Source organism: Artibeus jamaicensis, unplaced genomic scaffold, assembly GCF_021234435.1.
Source record: "Artibeus jamaicensis isolate MK-2021 breed Jamaican fruit bat unplaced genomic scaffold, CSHL_Jam_final contig_519, whole genome shotgun sequence".
NCBI lineage: Eukaryota > Metazoa > Chordata > Mammalia > Chiroptera > Phyllostomidae > Artibeus > Artibeus jamaicensis.
Genome location: NW_026521871.1, coordinates 4,020,123 through 4,040,938, shown reverse-complemented (window position 1 = coordinate 4,040,938; position 20,816 = coordinate 4,020,123). Strand labels below are relative to the sequence as shown.

General features: G+C 39.8%; 1 protein-coding gene across 3 annotated transcripts in view; it reads left to right on the top strand.

Annotated features, from left to right (window-relative positions):
* The window catches only part of PTPRG (protein tyrosine phosphatase receptor type G), a 720,169-nt gene that overhangs the window by 675,174 nt on the left and 24,179 nt on the right, over positions 1-20,816 (top strand). For all 3 annotated transcript variants that reach the window (XM_053669375.1, XM_053669374.1, XM_053669376.1), the window contains 7 exons: positions 6,738-6,834; positions 12,176-12,258; positions 12,447-12,581; positions 13,589-13,723; positions 15,922-16,094; positions 17,528-17,663; positions 18,216-18,362. In XM_053669375.1, coding sequence (XP_053525350.1) covers positions 6,738-6,834; positions 12,176-12,258; positions 12,447-12,581; positions 13,589-13,723; positions 15,922-16,094; positions 17,528-17,663; positions 18,216-18,362 — 906 coding nt within the window. The remainder of the gene's footprint in view (positions 1-6,737; positions 6,835-12,175; positions 12,259-12,446; positions 12,582-13,588; positions 13,724-15,921; positions 16,095-17,527; positions 17,664-18,215; positions 18,363-20,816) is intronic.

The window sequence follows — 20,816 nt, the reverse complement described above, 5'->3', positions numbered from 1 at the left end:
ATACCTGTGATACCTACATTTCCCAAATTGTTGGGAAAAGTGAATGTTACCTTAATTTTTGCAACTGCTGGGTTCTCAGTGAAACCCATGCAGAGGTTGATGGCTGCTGTTGTCACGATTTTTACTCCTTGGAGAGGAGACTTGGGTTAACACAGCCTTCCAGTTCTAAGAACTGGCGTGTAGGAAACAAGGTAGAGAGCGGCTCACAGCCCCCTGCCAGCTCTGGGTTCCCTGCCAGTTCCGCAGTGACAGGGCGTCAATGAGGAGCTATTAAACAGACTGCCCTTTTCGTCACTGAGGCACTTCGAGAAGGCACATCTCTGGCAGCAGGAGTTGTGCCGAGGAGGCCAAGTTTTCATGGCAGCTCAGCTGTCTTCTAGCTTTCTGGGTAAGTCAGTTCCTTTCTCTGTCTCATTTCCACTTGAAAATGGAATTGATGATGATGATGATTCTAACCTGCCCACCTCTTTTCACAAAACTGGTTATGAGGCTCAAATGACGTAATGGAAGGTGAGCACTTTGAGACTCTCTAGAGCAGCGGTCCCCAACCTTTTTGGCTCCGAAGACCAGTTTCGTGCATGGTTTCGGGATGATTCAAGCATGTTATATACAGGCTCACCTCCTGCTGTGCGGCCCGGTTCCTAACAGGCCTAGACCAGTACTGGTCTGCAGTCCAGAGGTCGGGGGCTTCTACTCTAGAGCCATACATACAGCTGGGAGGTGCAGTTATTTTGCAGGGAGAGCGAGGAATAAAAAGACCAAAAGCCCCTCTCTCTGTGCAAAATTTCCAAGTTCCCAATGGCCATCACAAAGGCCATTATATTGACAATGTTAAATAAAGTCTTTCTCTTAATTTTTTTGTTTTTGTTTTGCCTTTTGAGCAGAATCAAAACAAAGGTGGTAGAGTGAAAGAACCCTCTGATTTATCATGCACAGTCATGTTTCAGGGAACAAATAAAAACATGTCAAGTATTTAACGTGCCTATTAGATGCAAACCAAAAAAGGTGCCTATTCCACTACAAAGAACATGGTCTAAAGTCAAACATTTTGTATTCATGAGGACAGCAACTGTGTATGGTGTTAAAGTGATTTAGTTCAATTGACTGTTGGCTGGATGACTGAGCAAGAATATTGAGGCATTTAACTATGTTGATAGTATTCAGGACAAACATTTATCCTCTAGAGAACAGAATTTGATCAGGATGATCAAATGCAACTCCAGTTTCTCAATTATTTATGATTTGAGACCCCAGTGCTATTCATCACAGCTGGTTTTGACACCATTTAATTATTCAAAATAATCAGCTACACCTCTGTAAACTTGATCTGACTTAAAATTGGCTTTGCTGCATCAGAATAATGCCTGTTAACAAGTCCCGGGCATCTCTACCCTATTTCTATCAAAACAACAACAATGGAACCTACTGTGGCCAAAAGCCTTTGTAGCCTATATTGAACTTTAGAGTTAAATGTTACTGGCTGGTAGCTGGGGAAGGAAATGGGGTGAGAGGCATTGTTCTACTGATGTTGTTTCACGGTCAGGTTTGACAGGGTGGAAATCAGCTATTCAGAGTGGGAAGAATATCCTTTCTTCTGACTCAGAACAGTGAGGCTGCAACGTGAAGTGGGGAATGAGACACAGTATAAAATCTCACTAATACACTGTCATCTTCTCATATAGGGAAAGTCTGAAGTATTTAAAAACAGTAGTATTTTTGCCTTTTGGTGGCTCTGCTAAAAAGGAAAATTGATAACAGGCTATATAAAAAAGTATTAAGGCTGATTTATAAACAAGAGTGTGTAGGTATAAAAGGAAGGTCAGGGAAACAGATCTTGTGTGATTTTTTAAAAACCACAAAACAAAACATTATGTTAAGAAACTAGTAACCTTGGCCCCAGATTTCAGATCTATGTGGAATGGTGATAGATGGCCAGTGCATACTGACCTCCTCAGTACCATCCCATGACAGGTGGTACTTTACTGTTCCCATTTTACAGATGAGGAAACTCGACCCAGTAGAAAAGTAAGGCTTTGGGTGGCTTCATTTTGAAAAGATAGAAACAGCTACTCAGATCAGGGCTGTCTGAAGCAAGCACACATGTGTAACCTGAACCTCCTCCAGACTCTCATTACAGTAGTGTGCGGTAATGAGCTGAAGTCAGAAGGAGAACATCCAGGGTTAGCAGTGATTGTCTAAAACTGATCATGCTGCTGACGGGTCAACACTGGCCTTGGCAATAAATGATGGGGTAGGGGAGCAGCCAAAATTAAGGAGCCGCCACTAAGAATGCTGGAAGTCCATTACATGATCTTTTTGGTCTAGAGCCTTCCCAGAATGCTGAGAATCTGACCTATAAAAATCTGAATAAAGCCCCCAAATTAAAGAGCTAAAGATCATAGAAAAATTCCACTCAACAATTGATATATGTCTATCAGTAGGAAATAAAACAACTCACCTACCAGTTATGAGTACATGATAGCCTCTGGAAATAATATAAAGTACAAAGGCGAATTAAAGACCCTGCGCTTGAGTTCAGTCTGCTGGGGTGAGGTCGGAGGGCACAGCAGTGAATCAGAGGGCAAAGAGGAGTGAGTACTAACACCCAGCATTCTAGGTGTGTGCAGAGGAGAGGGGCCCCTCTGAACTTTGATTGGGTATCTCACCAAAAGTTCTATTTGCCTCATAATGTTTAAAAATCATGGATGGATGTGAAAAAAAATTGGCGAATAACTGTCACATTCTCAGAACTTTGCTGCTTGGAGGAGAATGAGAAAAATGATTCACTGGTAATTTTGAGTCTTTGTGTAGAGGTGATATTGAATTCTGATAAATTCTGTCAGATAAATTCTGCCCTTGTCAGATAAATTCTGGAGCCTGAGAAAGCTGGACACATTATACCTCTAGCAGATTTTGCAGTCACTGGAAATAACATCAGCCATCGTCTCAGGATGACTGTTTCCTTGGTTGCCTCAGCTGACTTCAACCTCAGTCTTCCCCAGCCTCCAGTGTCACAGTCCAGGAGGCTTCCAAAGGCACAGTGCTAGCATAATCTTTCAAAAAGAGGGAGCCTGAGGCTCTGGCATTGGTAGAATTAACAGGGCAGGGTCAGGAGCATCACAAGATTAAAGACTGAGGGCAGAGATGAGGCCAGAGGTCCAGTACCCCTTCGCAGGATCCTTTGGGATGTCGCCTCTGTTGCAATTAACTCCAGCTGAGCTAAATTTGGGTCATTTGCTCATTTTAAATCAAGAGAACAAAGCTGTGTCCACCTGAGCCCATGCACTGAGGGACCAATGGCCACAAGCACTTTATGTAGGATGCAGAGTTCGTGTTGCTCATGGCACATAATGGGGAACAGAGGCGTGATGCTGCATGTGGACTGCCAGCTGCAAGGTGGCAGAAAATGACCCTGCAGAGTTTCCAGAGCCACAGTGACAAAACGCCAGTATGGATCTTAAAGGTCTTAAAGATAAACGTTTTTAATACCCTTATTGTGAAGAAAATTATGGTTGGTTAAGATGAGGTTTTTTATGAAGAGTGAGACAAAAGTGAGTTAGGCAAAGTTCACAGATTGCATAGAAAAGATAATGTTATTTTATAGACTTGTGACAGGATAATAGGCACTGTGATGTACACTCCAAAGATGAATGTGCTGGAGCGGTGAGGCGGGGACTTCTGATACAGACACCTGGGTTTGGAGGGGAGGAGGCAGGCGTTCCGAGCTAGGGAAATAGCAAGGAAGCAAAAGGCAGAGAGTTAAAACTGCCTGCAGTTGGGAAGGGTGTTGGTGAAAGACAGAATGGGAACTCAAAAGGCTGGCTAAGGAACTTGGAATCTAGAGGTTTCTGAGCAAGACAATAACAAAGTCAGAACAGCATTTGAAGAAAATCAGTGTGGCAGCAGTTGTAGCCTGAGCAGAGGAGAACTGAGGCAGGAAGGGTGCAGTGCAACCAGCACCTGGCGAGGGGCCGCCCCGTGTCTGCCAGTGCGAGCGCTGGGCTGTCGGCAGGACTGAAAGTCCTCAGTCTTCTGCACAACACTCCCTGTAATGCCGTGTAGGCTGCCTGAACGCAGGCACTAAGAATATTACATATACTCGGCCTAACACTTGGTCACCAGGTCCAAAATATTTCTTCTCAGTTTGTTTTGTAAAGCCAAGTAGTAATCCAAAAGATTTCTTGATGTGCTTTTGTTCAATTATTTGTTCATATTGAGCCGCAGAAGAGCAGGACAGAGGTCTCCACGTGCCCTTTGCCAGCGTCTCACCATCCACTCCGGGCAGAAGGAGATTTAGCCTATTTCATCTCCCAAGAAAAAAATGTCAACTTTAGTGTTTTTGTTCATTTTTAAAGTTGTACTGTATTTTAAATCTCTGTCTTCATTGGGCTGTCTTCTGTGGTTGTGTGCCTCTTAGTCTTAAGAATATTCATTTTGCAATTCTAGCTTTGTTATATAGACAGTAAGATACAAATAAACTTAAATCTGAAACTATTTATCAGACTGCTAAGTAGGTGACTTTACCATACACACTCCATCAACCAGTGTCATTTTGAAAGTTGTGACACCTATTAAAATCACATTAACTTTGAAATGGCATTTCTGATGGAAAAAAGCCACCCTAGGATCAGAGGATACTATCAGCATCTACAGAAGCCAAGCAGTACTGCAAGGAATTACAGATGACATTATCATCAAGACAAAAATCAGAAGGCCGTAGGCAAACCCCCTGGGTTCTAATAAAATCAGATTTAACATTATTTATGGCTATTCTTTGTTTTCTGTCATTCACATAATTGGAAAAGGGAAATAGAAGCGACAGATCAGACGGAGGGTTTCAGATAACAAGAAGTTTCATTAGCCATATTGAATGACTGCTTTAAACAGTGCAGACAGCTCCTCCCAAGCAGTCTTGGTCAGTTGCATTATATTATAATAGAGGCTCAACCTTAGTCCATAACTAGGGTGGTCATTTACACATGGACAAAAATCAATAAAGCAAATCTCAAACTAAAGTACTAAAAGCTAGAATCTCTTCTCACAAGATATTTCAGCAACTCAGCCCTAAAGAGGTACATGCCAAAGGTCTAACCTTCAAAATCCAGCAACAAAGGATGCCAGCTTATTTCAAGGATTTGTGTATAGATTGCATTAGTGTCTTCCATTTTCAAAGGTTTTCTGCCTGCATAGTATTCAAAAGCATATACCTCAGGCTTCCTGGGCACTTCTTAAAGGCCACTTCCCCAAACACGCACTTGTGGCTAACTTTGCTTATGTTCTTGTTGACATTAAGATTTCACCTCAGACCTCTGTGCCCAGTACCTTATCTTGTTTTAGGGGGAAGAGCCAAAGGCAGCCTTAGGCCCCTTTAAACTAGCATTTGCCAAACCAGAGGTTACAAACCATTAGAATAGAAAATACCAGAGTTTATCACATTTAGTAACAGTAAGGAAAGGGTAAGAATTGTCATGAAAAACACACTTTCCCCAGAGAGGTATGTTGAATTAAAGCCCGTGGGGCTTTTTTTCTCTTTTCTTTTTTTTTAATGGACAACTGGGAAGGCCTACAACTATGAAAAAATCAATCTTCAGCATCCAAGAATCAGAAGTCCTTGAATATGGTCTCTTTGACTAGATGGCATCCTTTTGTTTTTATACCCCAAATTCTCTAATTAAAGTGAGTTCCTCCTTGGAGAGAGGAGAGGACTCCTCACTGGGAAGTAGTCTGTGAATATAAAAGACAGCCAGTTCCTCGTGTTCATTATGCCTGATGTAAATGCTGTGGAAAACATCCCTAATTGCTAAGCAACTCCTTTGTGGAAAAAAGTCTGCATGCTCCTAAACTCTGTTACATCTGCTACGTGTAAAACTTTCCTCCTGATAATTTTGTGTCACTTTGCTCCTGCTCTTTGTAGCAGCTGTGCACTGCTAATGACTCCCCTTATTAGTTAGCTTCAGTACTTTCTTGGGTTTAAAGCATACAGTTTAGAAAAATTTGACTTCTCAGCAACCTTATTTAGGCTAATGGATAACGTTTATATCCATGACAAAGGTAGCCAGTGAGAATTGCTTCTTCTGCTGTTTTTCTAAAGAAGGATAATTTAAATAAAATTTGAGTTCACAGATAATTCATCAGAGATATATATTGATTGGGCCATATATTAGTGTCACTTCAAGACTGAGTCTTTATAGCCAATTTGCAATCTGATAGTATAAAATGAGGCTATATAACCAAGGAGCGTATTGCAAATCGTGGTGGAGATTAGACGTCTGCCTGGAAAAGTCTTCTCATCCTTCAGGAGTCCTGTGCAATGATCTCCTGTCTGATGCCTTCCGCTCTGCGCTGACCAGAGTTTCCTCAGGCCTCTCTGCTCTTAATCACATTTGACCGTCATTATCTTTCCGCATGTTATTCTCACCCATCAGACTGTGACATTTAAAAAGAGATACTGTTTTGAAATCCCCATGCCTAGGTCAAAATCTGTAATAAAGTAGATGATTGATGAATTAGTAAAGGATGACATTCTTTTATCTTGTTCACATCCTTCCTATGTTTGTTATGAATATGTCAGTAGTAATTATTTCTGAGGTTGCGTTTGGGGAGATAACAGTGGCAGTGGCCACTGAGTGAGTGGATACCTTATGCTTTTGGGTATGAATATCTTCTTTCTATGACTTTGCTGTTCAGTGTCTCCAGTGTGTCTAAAATCTCTGAAATCCTGCTGTTTTCTTCACTAGGAAGTCCAACGCTGTACAGCTGATATGAACATCACTGCAGAGCATTCCAATCATCCAGATAACAAGCACAAGAACAGATACATCAACATTTTAGCATGTGAGTAGTAAACTTGATCTTCAACCGCGAGGAAATTAAATCTTCATGCTGGGTGTAAGCTGAAAGGCATGCAGTCAGAATCAGGTTGCCAAAAAAGAATGACACTTGCCAGTTATCCTGTCATTAGCCCATTTCCTTCAACAGCACCTTGGAAGAAATGGGGACATTTTCTGCCCTCCTTACTCTTTCATTAAGCTGTTTGATCTTTTTCATTAAGCTTAATAATAAGATGAGTGAAAGAAAATGTTCTGAGCTTCACTGTCTCCACATAATGTGACTGCATATCCAGTGCTGGCAATCAAAATTTTAACATTATGTAGCTATCTTAACATTTTTTTTAACCAATGAGAGCCAAGTCTTTTAATACAAATAGATGTCCTAAGCCCTGGCTAGTGTGGCTCAGTGGATAGAGTGCCGGCCTGTGAGCCGAAAGGTCACTGGTTTGATTCCCAGTCAGGACACATGCCTGGGGTGTGGGCCATGTCCCCAGCCAAGAGCATGTGAGAGGCAACTCAATCTCACACAATAATGTTTCTCTCTCTCTCTGTCTCCTGTCCTTCCCCTCTTTCTGAAAGGAAATAAGCAAAAGGTTTAAAATCTATAGATGTCCTGAGAATTGAATAAGCTGATTTCAAAACCATACTTCTTTCTAAGATCAGGTAATTGGTCTCTACCTTAAGTGATGAGCCTCCAGTCCTGTGGCCCACGTGCTTAGTCCCATTTAACATATTTCCTGGGTCAAAAGTATTCTGGAAGCCTAGCCAAGTAATCCAGTTGGTTAGAGCATCATTCCAATACACTAAGGTTGTGGGTTTGATCCCTGGTCAGGGCACATACAAGTTATCGACCAATGAATGCATAAATAGGCAAAACAACAGATTGATGTTTCTCTCTCTCTCCCCTGCCACCCTCCTCCTCTCTCTCTCTGAAATCAATAATTAAAATTTTTAAAAATAGGAATGACCGAAGTTAAAAAAACAAAATATCATGGAGATTGACTCAAATAAGTGTTCTTTTTATGAAGTAGCCTAGGATCACGGTTCACTTCTATGGCTAGAATGCCACTTTTCACAGACATTGGTAATTGGGTCACTGGCAGATGATATATGCTTTGATTTTGAGGACAGAGACACATATGGTTAGCATACATGGAATTTTATGTAACAGTGCATTTAAATTTGACCAGTTAAATTTGAACACCACTGTAGTCTTTAATAATACATTAGTGAATGTAATTCACATATCATATAAATTCACCCATTTAAAGTTAGTTTAAATTTCATTGCTTTTTAGAATAGTCAGGGTTGTATAACCATCACCACTGTCTAGTTAAAGAGCATCTCTAGCACCCCAACAAGAAACCCCTTTACCCCGTCACTCCCAATTCATCCCTTTCCCCTAAAACCAGTTATCTACTTTGTTTCTGTAGATTCGCCTACTTTGACATTTTATATAAGTGGAATCATACAATATGTGGCCTTGTGTGTGGGGTTTCTCCTACTTAGGTTGTTTTAGAGATTTATCCATGTTGTAGCTTGTATCAATATTTAATTCCTTCTTAAAGCTCAATAATACCCTGTGGTATGGATATACCACATTTTGTTTACTCATTTATCATTTGTGGACATTTGAGTTATTTTAAGTTTTTTATTATTATGAATAATGCTGCTGCTATGAACATTTGTATATGTGGTTTCGTATAGTCACATAGTTTTAGTTTTGGGGGATTATATTTAGGAATGCGAAATCTAGCTTACATAGTAAGTTTTTATTTACTATTTCAAAGAATTCCCAAAACTGGTTTCCAAAGTGGCTGCACCATTTTACTTTCCCACCAATAACATGTTAGGCCTCCAGTATCTCCACGTCCTTGTCAACACTTGTTAACTTTGGTTTTTTTTTTTAAAGAGCAATCCTTTTCTTTTCTCTTCTTCTTTTGCATTTTTTAGTTGTCGTTGAAGTACAGTTGTCTCCATTTTCCCGCCACCACTCTCCCCTGTCCCACCCTCCATCTTTCCCCCACTTCGGCTTTGTCCGTGGGTCCTTTATGCACGTTCCTTGACAACCCTTCTCCTTCTTTCCCCCATGATTCCCCTCCTCTGGTTCCAGTCAGTTTGTTCATTATTTCAATGTCTCTGGCTATATTTCCCTTGCTTGTTTTGTTGATTTGGTTCCACTTATAAATGAGATCACATGGTATTTGTCTCTCACCACGTGGCTTACTTCGCCACTGATGTGAAGTGGTATCTTCCTGGGGTTTTGATTTCCATTTCCCTAGTGATTAGTGATGTCGAACATCTTGTCATGAACTTAGTGGCCGTTGGTATATCTTCTTTGGAGAAGTAACTCTTCACACTCTTCGCCCATTTTTTAAATGGACTACTTGTCCTTTTGTTTCTAGTTTGAGTTCTTTATGCATTCTGGATACAAATCCCTTATCAGATAGTTTACAAATATTTCCTCTCATTCTGTGCATCGCCCTTTCACTTTCTTCATGATGTCCTCCTTCGGTGCATTTTTTATTGTTATTCAAGTACAGTTTTCTGCCTTTTCTCCTCCCCACCCCAACCCTCCCCACCTCCATTTTTTTTGAGTTTTGGTGAAATCCAGTGTATCTATTTTTTTATTTTGTTGCCTATGCTTTTGGTTTCATAGCTAAGAAACCTTTGTCTAATGCAAGATCATGAATATTTACACCTATGTTTTTGTCAAATAGTTTTATGGTTTTAGCTTTTACTTTTAGGTCTTTGATCAATCTTGAATTAATATTTGTATATGGTTAGAAGTAGGGTCAACTTTATTCTTTGCATATTGACATCCAGTTGTCCCAGTACCATTTGTAGAAAAGTAGCTCTTCTTTTCCTCATTGAATTGTCTTAAGACCCTTAATGAAAATTAACCAATGGAGGTATAGTGTTTATTTCTGGACTCTCAGCTCTATTCTATTAATGCCTATTCTTATGTCAGTACCATACCATCTTGACTATTGACTGTAGCTTTGTAATCAGCTTAAAATTGGAACCCTGAATCCTCCAACCAACTTTGTTGTTCTTTTGCAAGATTTTTTTTTGTGCCTAATCTGGGTCCCTTGTGTTTCCATATGATCAACTTGCTCATTACTGCAAAAAAAGGAACCTTGGATTTTGATGTGGATTGCATCAAATTTGTAGATCAGTTTTAATTTGAGAATCATTACCATTTTAACAATATTAAGTCTTTCAATTCATGGTGATCAGATGCCTTTCCATTAACTTAGGTCATCTTTTCTTTCAACAATGTTTTACAGTCTGCATTTTATAAGTGTTGCACTTTTAACTTATTGCTAAGTATTTTATTCTTTTTAATGCTACTGTAAATGGAATTGTCTACTTAGTTTTATGTTTTATTGAATGTATAGAAATGCAATTGATTTTTGTATATTGATCTTATGTCTTACAACCATGGCCAAACTCATTTATTAGTTGTAATGATTATTTTTGTGGATTCCTTAGTACTTATAAGTACAATATTGTGTCATCTATGAATTAGGTTTTTTTTTTTCTCTAGATAGGTTTAAAAGAACCACAGGCCATTTTTCAAAAAGAGTATTTGTTTCAGTTTTCTGAGAGGATGAGGAGGTTAAAAAAGAGAACAAGGAAGAAGAGTGAATTTTTTCTTTTCTTTTCTTTTCAAGTCTTGAATGAATTTACTCTGGCTATATTTGTTGGCCAGCCAGTCAAGGCTCACTTTGCTGAGACTGAGCATTTGTTTGTTCATTTAGCTCATTTCTAACCATGTAACTCAGGGATATATACAAATACATGTCTTGCATATCTACACATACCATTCTCTCTGCCCTAGCAGTCTTTATTTCTAGTGACCTCATTGCCTTGGCTAAACATACGTAGGAAAGAGGAGGCAGGAAATTAAAGCAACCGCTATGTGATGTGACCAACATAGTGTTTTACTAGAAAACCACCATCTCCAGCTAGATGTGGTTATACTTTTGCAAGTTCATTGTGGTTTTACTGTCACAAATTCAAATTACACATGATTCAATTTTCCTAAGTTTGAAGAGTTGGGTTTTGGTGTTCTCTTGTCCACTTTGTCAGCTTCTGGGCATATCACTTGTCACCTTGGTCTACCCCTATGCAAATACCTTTATAAAGCAAAGAGTATCAGGGAAATGTCATGGAGCAAGTAAAATCTGTCCATGAATATGCCAGAAAAACAGTGTAGGAAAAGCCTCTCTCACAGAGCATCACAGCTTTCAAGGCATAAGTTGATGCTACCACGCTAACTCCTATACTGATCTACTTAGCCATTCTATTACTTTATTAAATATGAAATTGCAACTTGAAGAGTATGTTTTTATTCATCTGTCTGAGAAATAACAATTTACAGTATAATGCTATCAGGGCAGGAGAGTTTGCATGCAGGCGCCTTAGTTGAAATTTTTCATTTGGGGCCTATTTACATTAGGCAGCCCTGCTCACATCAACTGTGGTCTGAGAATTTGTCAGAACAGCAGCAGCAATTCCCAGTTCCCAGAGTGTAGAAGGCTTTCAAAAGGCGCTTGATAAGTCTGTCAGTTGTGTCTGGGCTAATCCATGCATTGGACTTCTTTTCGAGCTAGCTGTTGATGATTACGACCCTAAACAGAAATGCGAATTGGCCTTTTCCCCATTTCTAGCTAAGGAAAATAAAATTATCACCTCAGCTTTGTTTTATTTACTTAATTTGTTACCTTGAAAATACAAGTGCACTCTGTGGGGCAACTAGAGACACAAAGCATTGCCCCTTTTTTTTCATAAGCTGAAGCCAAGTGGATCCTAAGATCTGGTCACTGACTTCATATTCCTGCAGTGACATTGCTCTTACAAGCAGCTCTAGCTCCCTCAATTGTGGAGGTTCTGTTGGCCTGGCGAAGAGTCCAACTGAATTTAGTAGTGAACCCTCCTGAAAATAGATGTTGCAGACTTGCTATAACAAATCACTTTTTAATATTCATACTAATGGGGAGAAGGTAGGGGCGTGGGTAATCAAAGACCTTGGCAATTGGATTTAAACTATAGGACAAGGAAATTTTGGAGGGTTGCAACTTGCAGCTGCTTTACATTAACTAATAAGAACATCAATTTACATTTTGGGGGCATTCACAGATCAGAGCATGAGGTAGAACATGTTTTTGAGATGGTTTCAAATGCTCTTTTAATTTTTAGTTGCTCTTCTGTCAAAAGATTTCTCAGGGGCGTCCAAGACATACCACAAAAACCATTTGCCTTGTCTTGTACTTCAAAATGCTGCTAGTTTTTGAATTATACATTTTGGTTTTGCTTTTTTGTTTTCTTATCCTCCATAGATGATCACAGTAGGGTGAAGTTAAGACCTTTACCAGGAAAAGACTCTAAGCACAGCGACTACATTAATGCAAACTATGTCGATGTAAGTGAAAATGTTTTTATAAACCTGTTTCTAATCATTGAAGAGTGCCACAGAGACTTTTGAGTGTGTGTTAATGCTGCACGGAGCTTGCACTGAAAACACAGCCTATTCAGTATGGATGGCACTTGAATTATTAACTAGTCTGGGATGCTGCTTTCATCTTACTTTGTGCTATGTCATCTTTGAAGGGTTACAACAAAGCAAAAGCCTACATCGCCACCCAGGGACCTTTAAAGTCTACGTTTGAAGATTTCTGGAGGATGATTTGGGAACAAAACACTGGAATCATTGTCATGATTACAAACCTTGTGGAAAAAGGAAGAGTAAGAACCTTTGGGCTTACTATCTTAATCATCTATCCTGTTCAAAAAAATATTTCTGGAGTCCCTGCAGCAGGGTAGGAACTTGACCGGCTATGGAGAGAGTTACAGGAACGCAGAGTGTCCTCTCGCCCCTTCCTTGCTTGTGGTCTGGTGGCAGTGAGAGCTGTGCACTCACAGGAGTGGGTCCACTGTGATACAGAGAGGAGTAAGGTATTGGGGGACACTGCAAAGTGGGGGACTGTGTTGTCCAGTACAGATATTTAGTAAAGAAACCAAAATTTGAAGTGAGACTTGAACAATGAGTTAGGAGGAAAGTTAGGCTGAAAAGAGAAGGGAGAGCTTCCACATGTAGGAAGACGAAAAACAAAGGCAGGGAAGCGGGAAGAAACAGCGTAGTCAGGGAGTACTAATCGTTCCACTTGGGGGCAGTAGAGAGACTGTTTAAACACCTGGACCATCATTAGAAGGACCTTTTTTAAAGAAGACAATGAATAATTTAGAGTTTATGAGATAATTTATAATAGATGGTGCTAATTTAGGCTGTGATAGGGCTAAGTCCCAGGTTTATTACTCAAAATCACTACAGCTTCACTCTGACTGTTGGAGTCTCTATGTTGCCTTTGGTGACCCAAGCTGTGAACATGGCCCAGCCTCCCTTAAGCTACCTTTGTAACAAGCATACCCTGCCCACATTTCTTCCAGGTCCAGCGTACAGGTTTCTTTCTTAAGCCCACTTGATAGTGTAGCACAGGTTGAAAGATGATCATGCAAACTAGACTCATTTCTGAAATGATCTTGGCCAAACTTTTCCCAAGAGTAACCTCTTCAGAGGTCATGCCTTCCTCTGAGCAATTCAGACCATGAGTTCCTCTTTCTGTCAACAACAGTGATATTACCTGCATTTTAACAGGTAAAACCATTTCAAGTTGTTGTCATTTGAAGTTATATTGTCAACAGCATAATCAGGGCAACAACTGCCGTTATAATTTACGTTTTTCTTTTTGCAGCGAAAATGTGATCAATATTGGCCAACAGAGAATAGTGAGGAGTATGGAAACATTATCGTCACACTGAAGAGCACAAAAGTACACGCCTGCTACACTGTTCGTCGTTTTTCAGTCAGAAATACAAAGGTGAAAAAGGTACTGAAGGAATTGGGTGGGGTGCCAGGGTGTCTCTTCCTAAACGTGTATGAAAATGACTGTACAGCCAAGGCCAATTCTCATAACCAACTCGGTTTTTAGAAAGTATTTTAAAACATTTTTTCACAACTCTGTTGATTGACATTAATGTATTGTGTGAAAGATACTGGCAAAGCACATAATGGAATTTAATTGGCCTGATTGAGTTCTTTAATCTCTTTATGAAGAAGGCTTCGTTTTTTAAAAGGTCTTCTTAGGTTTTGGTAACTAGCAGATACAGCAGCATCTGTTTGTTGAGTTAGCTTTTTAACTCCAATTTTTCTGACAGCTTTAAGGCATTGTTTCCCAAAGCGTGTTTCAAGGAATAGTAAGCCTGCAAGATGCTTGCAAAAATCAGATCCTGCTACCTAAGTGTAGGAAACTAATGCTACATAATATATGTCCCCCCTTTAGAAGTGTACAGTGAACACGGGTGATTAGAACGCTACAGTTAAGCGCTCTAACTTTGCACTTAGTTAGCAAAGTTAACAAAAACAGTTAACTTTGTTTTGCCAAGTGTTTTCCAACAGCACTTGACAATAAAACCCTTTTCTGTAGAACTGGACATCCTCAGAATCACACCTTGTGGAAATGCTCTTTCAAGTTATGCCAGTTCCTCTTGTTCATACTCCACCGTCCCATCGAGACTCATAGACCAGCACAGCAGCACTATGAACTCCAGACAGATGCTCATTAAGAAAATGTAAAGTAGTCACTCTGCAGAGAATTAGAAATAGCAGTTGTTTGTAGCACTGGGTCTTAATTTTTCTTTTTTGAGTCTTGGACATCTTTGAGAGTGTGATGAAACTGTAGTTCCCTTGCTCCAGAGGAATTCATTCACTGAAGTTATTATGTACAATTTCAGTGTCTCTGAAGCCCATCTGTAGTCCAAGGTTAACAGTCCTTTCTAGGTATAGATTTTCCCAAGAATAGCAGAAATATTTAAAAATCAGTAGCACTGTATTATCCGTTAGCTGGCTCAAGCTAACCAATAATCAGTTTATACTTACAAAGCCCATACTCATGGAAACCCGTCAGGTATGTAAACATGGTTGACTTACTCTTATTTCAGAAACAGCGTCAGTCAGAGGAAGGAACCACATGGCAATTTCAGATGTTTTGCTCACTGATAAGAGGATAAAGTAATAACTAAAAATGAGAAAGAAGACAGGCAAATGAGAGTTAACAGAAAAATGAAGAAATCAAAGCCATCTGGGGTCTTTGTAGCACAGGGCCAAATGCCCTACAAGCTTCAGTGTTGATTTATTCATGACCCTGGGTCATTAAAAAAAGTTTCTTAGAGGTATTGGTAATAAAAAAGACATATCATTGCAAGGGATCTGTTTGGAGAAATTTTTCATCCAAAATATTTAAATTGTAAAAAGTTTAGCCACTTAAAAGAAAACTACTCTGAAAAATTCATTTATAAAAATGATAAATTTATGGCCCTGGCTGGTGTAACTCAGTGGATTGAGCGCGGGCCTGCCAACCAGACATTCGCGGTTTGATTCCCGGTCAGGGCACATGCCAGGGTTGCAGGCCGGTTCCCAGCAGGGGATGCATGAAAGGCAACCGTACATTGATGTTTCTCTCCCTCTCTCCTTCTCTTCTGCTCTAAAGATAAATAAATAAATAAAATCTTTAAAAAAAAACACTAAATTAAAAAAAAATGATAAATTTATTTCTGCCTTTGACTCTAGAGCCAGAGAATCATTTGTCACTTAGGACCCTCCCCGAACTTCCTGGAGCACACACAGCAGCAGCCAGCACCTGGGCTCCTGAAGGTCCTGCCCAGACAGTGGGAAGGAATGGGAGTCACAGCCCACAGTCAGATGAGAGCAGAGCACGCAGGCCTGCTGGAGCAAGTCAGGAAATGGAGGTCTTGTAGGCAAATTGCAAAGTGCTCAATGTGGTTTAAAAAAAAAAACCCTAGTTTTAAACATTCATTCTTGGTATAACCTTAAACCGTTTTCTCTCCTAAGAGATGTCTGATACACCTTCTCCATTTATGGCAGGAGGTGGCCACAATGAGGAAGTACCTGGCCCAGGAACGTCAGGATGAATGAGATCAGGGGTCCTGTTTCCTAGCATGCTCGCATTAGCTCCAGAATGCTCACACTCAGCTTACTTAAAGACATCTTTTTTCACCTTTCTCATAGGGTCAGAAGGGAAATCCCAAGGGACGTCAGAACGAAAGGGTGGTAATCCAGTATCACTACACACAGTGGCCTGACATGGGAGTCCCCGAGTACGCTCTGCCAGTCCTCACCTTCGTGAGGAGGTCCTCAGCAGCCCGGATGCCAGAGATGGGCCCCGTGTTGGTGCACTGCAGGTGGGGCCGGTGTCTTCCCCTGTCTCCTGCCAGGTTCTGCATCTGAAGTGGGCAGAGCAGGGGCTGTGGGCCTTGTGAATCTGGGCCACTGTGGCCCTGCTACTACTGTTTTTTTGGGTTTTGATTAAGGAACTGAGTCTTCCATTGAAAACTGGGACCAGTAAGACCTGTTAGGGTTATGTAAAGTAATTCTATTCCCATGACATTAAGATCTGCTGCTTCTGAGATTAAAACAAAATCTACTCTTAGAGGATGAATCTCTAGATTTTATAACATTTTATTATCTCTATGGTATATGGGGAAATTGCAGGCTGCTCATACTATGTAAATATCTGACCTTAAACACACGTTTAGAACTTTCTGCAGTAGAGATTTTGAGGTTTTGTATATGGCTTTCCTTGTGGGTTCCTTGAAATAATGTTAATTACAATACATATGAAGGCTTTTGTCTTCAAAATTTTAGTTTATACATGCTATATAAACTTTTTTAAAACACTGGGAAAGCCTTCTGTAAAATCCATTTTCTCTCTTTAACTACCTCAAACAACCTTAGTTGGCTATTTAAAAAGTGCCTTTATTTGTTTTGTTTGAAATTTTATTCGATTTTCTTATTTTCATTGATATTCAAATGGATATTGTGCACAGCATTTTCTAAGCACTTCTCTGTTCTCATGCTACACAAGGTCCTTTGCAGAAATTGGAACCCATCTTCTGTTTAAAGGCCCATAAGAACTGTACATGTTTGCTAACCCATGTAGGAATCAATAAAATACAGATAAATGTCTATCAAAAGGACTTGGGTATCAGTAGACTTGTATGAGACAGGGACCTGCTGGGGAAAATTCTACCAAAGAAGCTTGCTACATTATATTTAAAGTCTGCAGTACTGAATACAGTTTCAGTAACAATAGAAAACGTGAATAAGAGGCCTAATTGTCTAGACATGACATTCTTATTCTATACCTGGATTATTAAAGGGAAGCACCTGTTTAAATAGGACCTCAGACTGAGCAAACTGGAGGAGTGGTTGGGCAGCAAAGGGGTTTACTGAGAGGCCAACAGGCCCTCCCATAACCACCGGGAAAGTCAGAGAAGCAGGCGTATGCCGAAGCAGCAGAACGACTCCCTACATGGCGCCTCAGCGGACATGGCTCTGGTGTGGAGATGGCTGCTGCCACAGGAGGCTGGGAAGGCCAGGAGGTATCATTTTGCTGCAGCTCCTGTGGCAGGAAGGCAGCCTTTGCTCCCCATCAAGACTCATGGAATGGGGAGTATCCTAATAAAGTTTTTGGATACTATCCAGGATGAATAATCTATCTAAACATCAGGGTTATTTCTATACTCATTAGCCACTGAGATGGTAATTTTTCTAATCTGCAGTTCATGACATGGTTAAGCAAGAGGTACTAGTTGAGTGTCCCCATTTCTTCCAGCGCCGGCGTGGGCAGAACAGGCACCTACATTGTAATAGACAGCATGCTGCAACAGATAAAAGACAAAAGCACAGTTAATGTCCTGGGTTTCCTGAAGCATATCAGGACACAGCGTAACTACCTCGTCCAGACTGAGGTAAGGAGTGGCCGCTGCCAGTGTCATAAGATTCTGGCACATTCATTAACTGAAAGTTGAATGATATTGAGGAGAGAGATTCATTCTCCTCAGGCTCGAAAGAATTTATAGGTTTTGTATTAGAAGATGTCCTAGTCATGATATTATTCTTTGTCTCATAGTGTCCCATTTCTGTGTGAATCTTAAATTTGGATTTCTCAACAACTACAGTCACACTTATATAGCTGATACTGTAGGGCCTAGGGCTGTGTTCAGTGCTATAGGGAGTGAAAAAAAATACATAACATGTGAGAGAATGGTTCTAGAGCTCTGCATTGAACACACCTTCTCCATTGCTCAATGCATTGAACCTCCTGTTTGGGGCACGGTATGGAATATAGAACTACACTCAATCTCTACCTTAAAAAAAACTTACAAAGTAAGTATTGGGGCAAACCACATAGCTGTGAATGCTTGAAGGAATTCACTGGGAGGTGCATTCTAGGGGAAGAGCTCATCAAATGTAGATTTAATGGACAGGGTGGAGGTTACTACCATTACTGTACCTTTTAGGAGCAGTACATCTTCATCCACGATGCCTTGTTGGAAGCCATTCTTGGAAAAGAGACTGAAGTATCTTCAAATCAACTGCATAGCTATGTAAATAGCATCCTCATACCAGGAGTAGGCGGAAAGACACGACTGGAAAAACAGTTCAAGGTAGTGCTTCACATACATTTCTTTGGTAAAAAAGCAAGGAAGTAAAGAAGTACCTTGAGTTTGGGGTTATGTCTTTTTTGCATGAGCCTACAGACTGAAATGGATTGGTATTTATACTCCTCAAACATAATGCTAAGAAATACAAAGGTCAGCCTCTGTGTGCATTGTTGGTATCCAAGTAGATAGTGTGGTGCTGTATTTTCCCCTAAACAATTTACAGCTTTATGTGAACATATACATCAGCCCCTGACTGCAATGACAGTGTTCTGAGTCAGTCCTTACAGTTCAAAAAAAACCCTGCATTTTTTCTGAACTAATCTATCATATCCTTATTAAGAATGGTAATTATTGACATATTGCTCTAAAAAATAAAGACGATCCTAATAGATGGTTTAGAATCTGGGAAAGATCTATAGAGTACTAGATAAAAGTTAACTTTTCCTAAATGATTGTTCTTTTTCTTTCATAGGGGCATGAAGAAGTTAACAGGTAGTTAAGGTTTGGTGGAATTGACTTGAAGTAATGGTGAAAAAAAAGGAGACTATCAGGACTTTTAAAGTAATTAAGATCAGAAAAGCTGAGTTATCTCAAAGGATTTATTACAACTGTCAAACGTTGTCTAATCACTGTTTCCTATTTCTTAGTCTCTCAGTCTTTTAAATTCTACTTTTTTCGCACATTGCTCTATGTGTAATTTCTCATTTTGTATCAAGATGGAAAGAATTAGATGAATCTCTATAGTTTAGTTTTCATGGTAAAACATTTCATAGACTCCGAATCCTTCATTTGAATCTCACCTAAAGAAATCAGACAGCCAAGCAAAGTATAACAAGTGAGATGAAGTGAAAAAGATTAATTTCACTGTTGGGTTGTAACAGTTTCATACTCCTAGCTCTTCCTTCACAGTGTCCAATTTCCTCTAAATACCATTTAAGTTAATTCATAGTGGGGACTAGTGTCTCATTTTAAATGTCTAAAATGAGCTCTAAAAATATTAAGTACCAACATTTCTTTTTTTAATATATAATCTTTATGATATTTTTCCATTACCATTGAGTCCCCTGACACCCCCTCCCCCCAACAACCCCCACACTGTTGTCCATGTCCATGAGTCCTTTTTCCTTTGCTCAATCTCTCCACCTGCTAATGTCCCCCACCCACTGGCTGTCATCTGCGCTCCATCTATGAGTCTGTCTCTGTTTTGCTTGTTAGCTCATTTGTTCGTTAAATTCCACATATGAGTGAATATGAACCAACATTTTTAAATGCTGTCTGTTCTATTTCTATAATATTTTACACATACTTTTTAAAAAATTCATCAAAGAAATCAGTTCATTCCATTGGGAGCCAGGTAATCGGTCCTTTTACAGACACTATCCACTTTAGAACTTAAGTAGAAGGGAAAAAACAAGAATCAGAAACTTGCCAACTACCTCTAGGGCCGTTGACATTAGTACTAAAGCACTGGGAGGAGACAGTTCCCATAACCACTGTGACGATGGACCAAAATGTGTACATATATGTAGGATTTATAGAATCAATCTATTTATAGAAAAATAGGTTAAATCAACCTATTTATAGAAAAAGAAAGAACAACCAAACTACTGGGCTAATTATTTATCACAGTCTTAGAACAATGTCGATTCAACAGAAATTTACTGAGATCTTAGTCAGTTCTTTAAGAAATATGGTTACCACATATTACCCTGAAGCAGTTTTTCCTAGTGTAGCTCTTGTGCCTGAGGAATTATAACAAAAAAATCCACATTGATTCAATAAACATCTATTACTTACATAATGCCGATCACAAAGAAGCCTAACACCTGATCATAGAAACAAGAAGCATTCACCTGACAGGCTTCCCACTTATTTAGAACTTGAAAATGTTGCTGTGTTTAATACCCTTTGATATTAATGCAAACAGAAAGTAAGTGCCATTTATCCAAGACCTACTGAGCGATATGTGCAGTTTTAGGACCTTTGGAAAATCAGGGTGGGGCAAAAGTAGGTTTACAGTTCAGATGGAAAGTCATACAAAAATAACTAATAACATGAGAATAAACTCTGTGTTTCACATACTTACAACTGTGAACCTAATTTTGCCCCACCCTGTATTTCATCTTCCAAGCATCCTATAAGATGGATATGGCCCCACATTTATAAAGAAGTGAGGAGATGAGAAGTGTCTTGCCCAGACTCCTGCTGCCAATAAATGGTGTAGCCAGGACTCACACTCGGATTTTTTTTCCTGACCCTATAGCCTGAGTTTGCTTCTGGATACTAACTACCTACTTCCTCTCCCAAGCAACTCAGGGTGTGAGCCTGCTTGGTTTTGCTTGTATTTAGGAGTGGCCCAACATCAAAACAGCAGAGTTCCCTCTGGCGACCTTCGCTTTATATGAAGGTGTTCTTATTTTTCCCTTTGCTCAAGCAGAGGAAGTTGCTAGAGGAAAT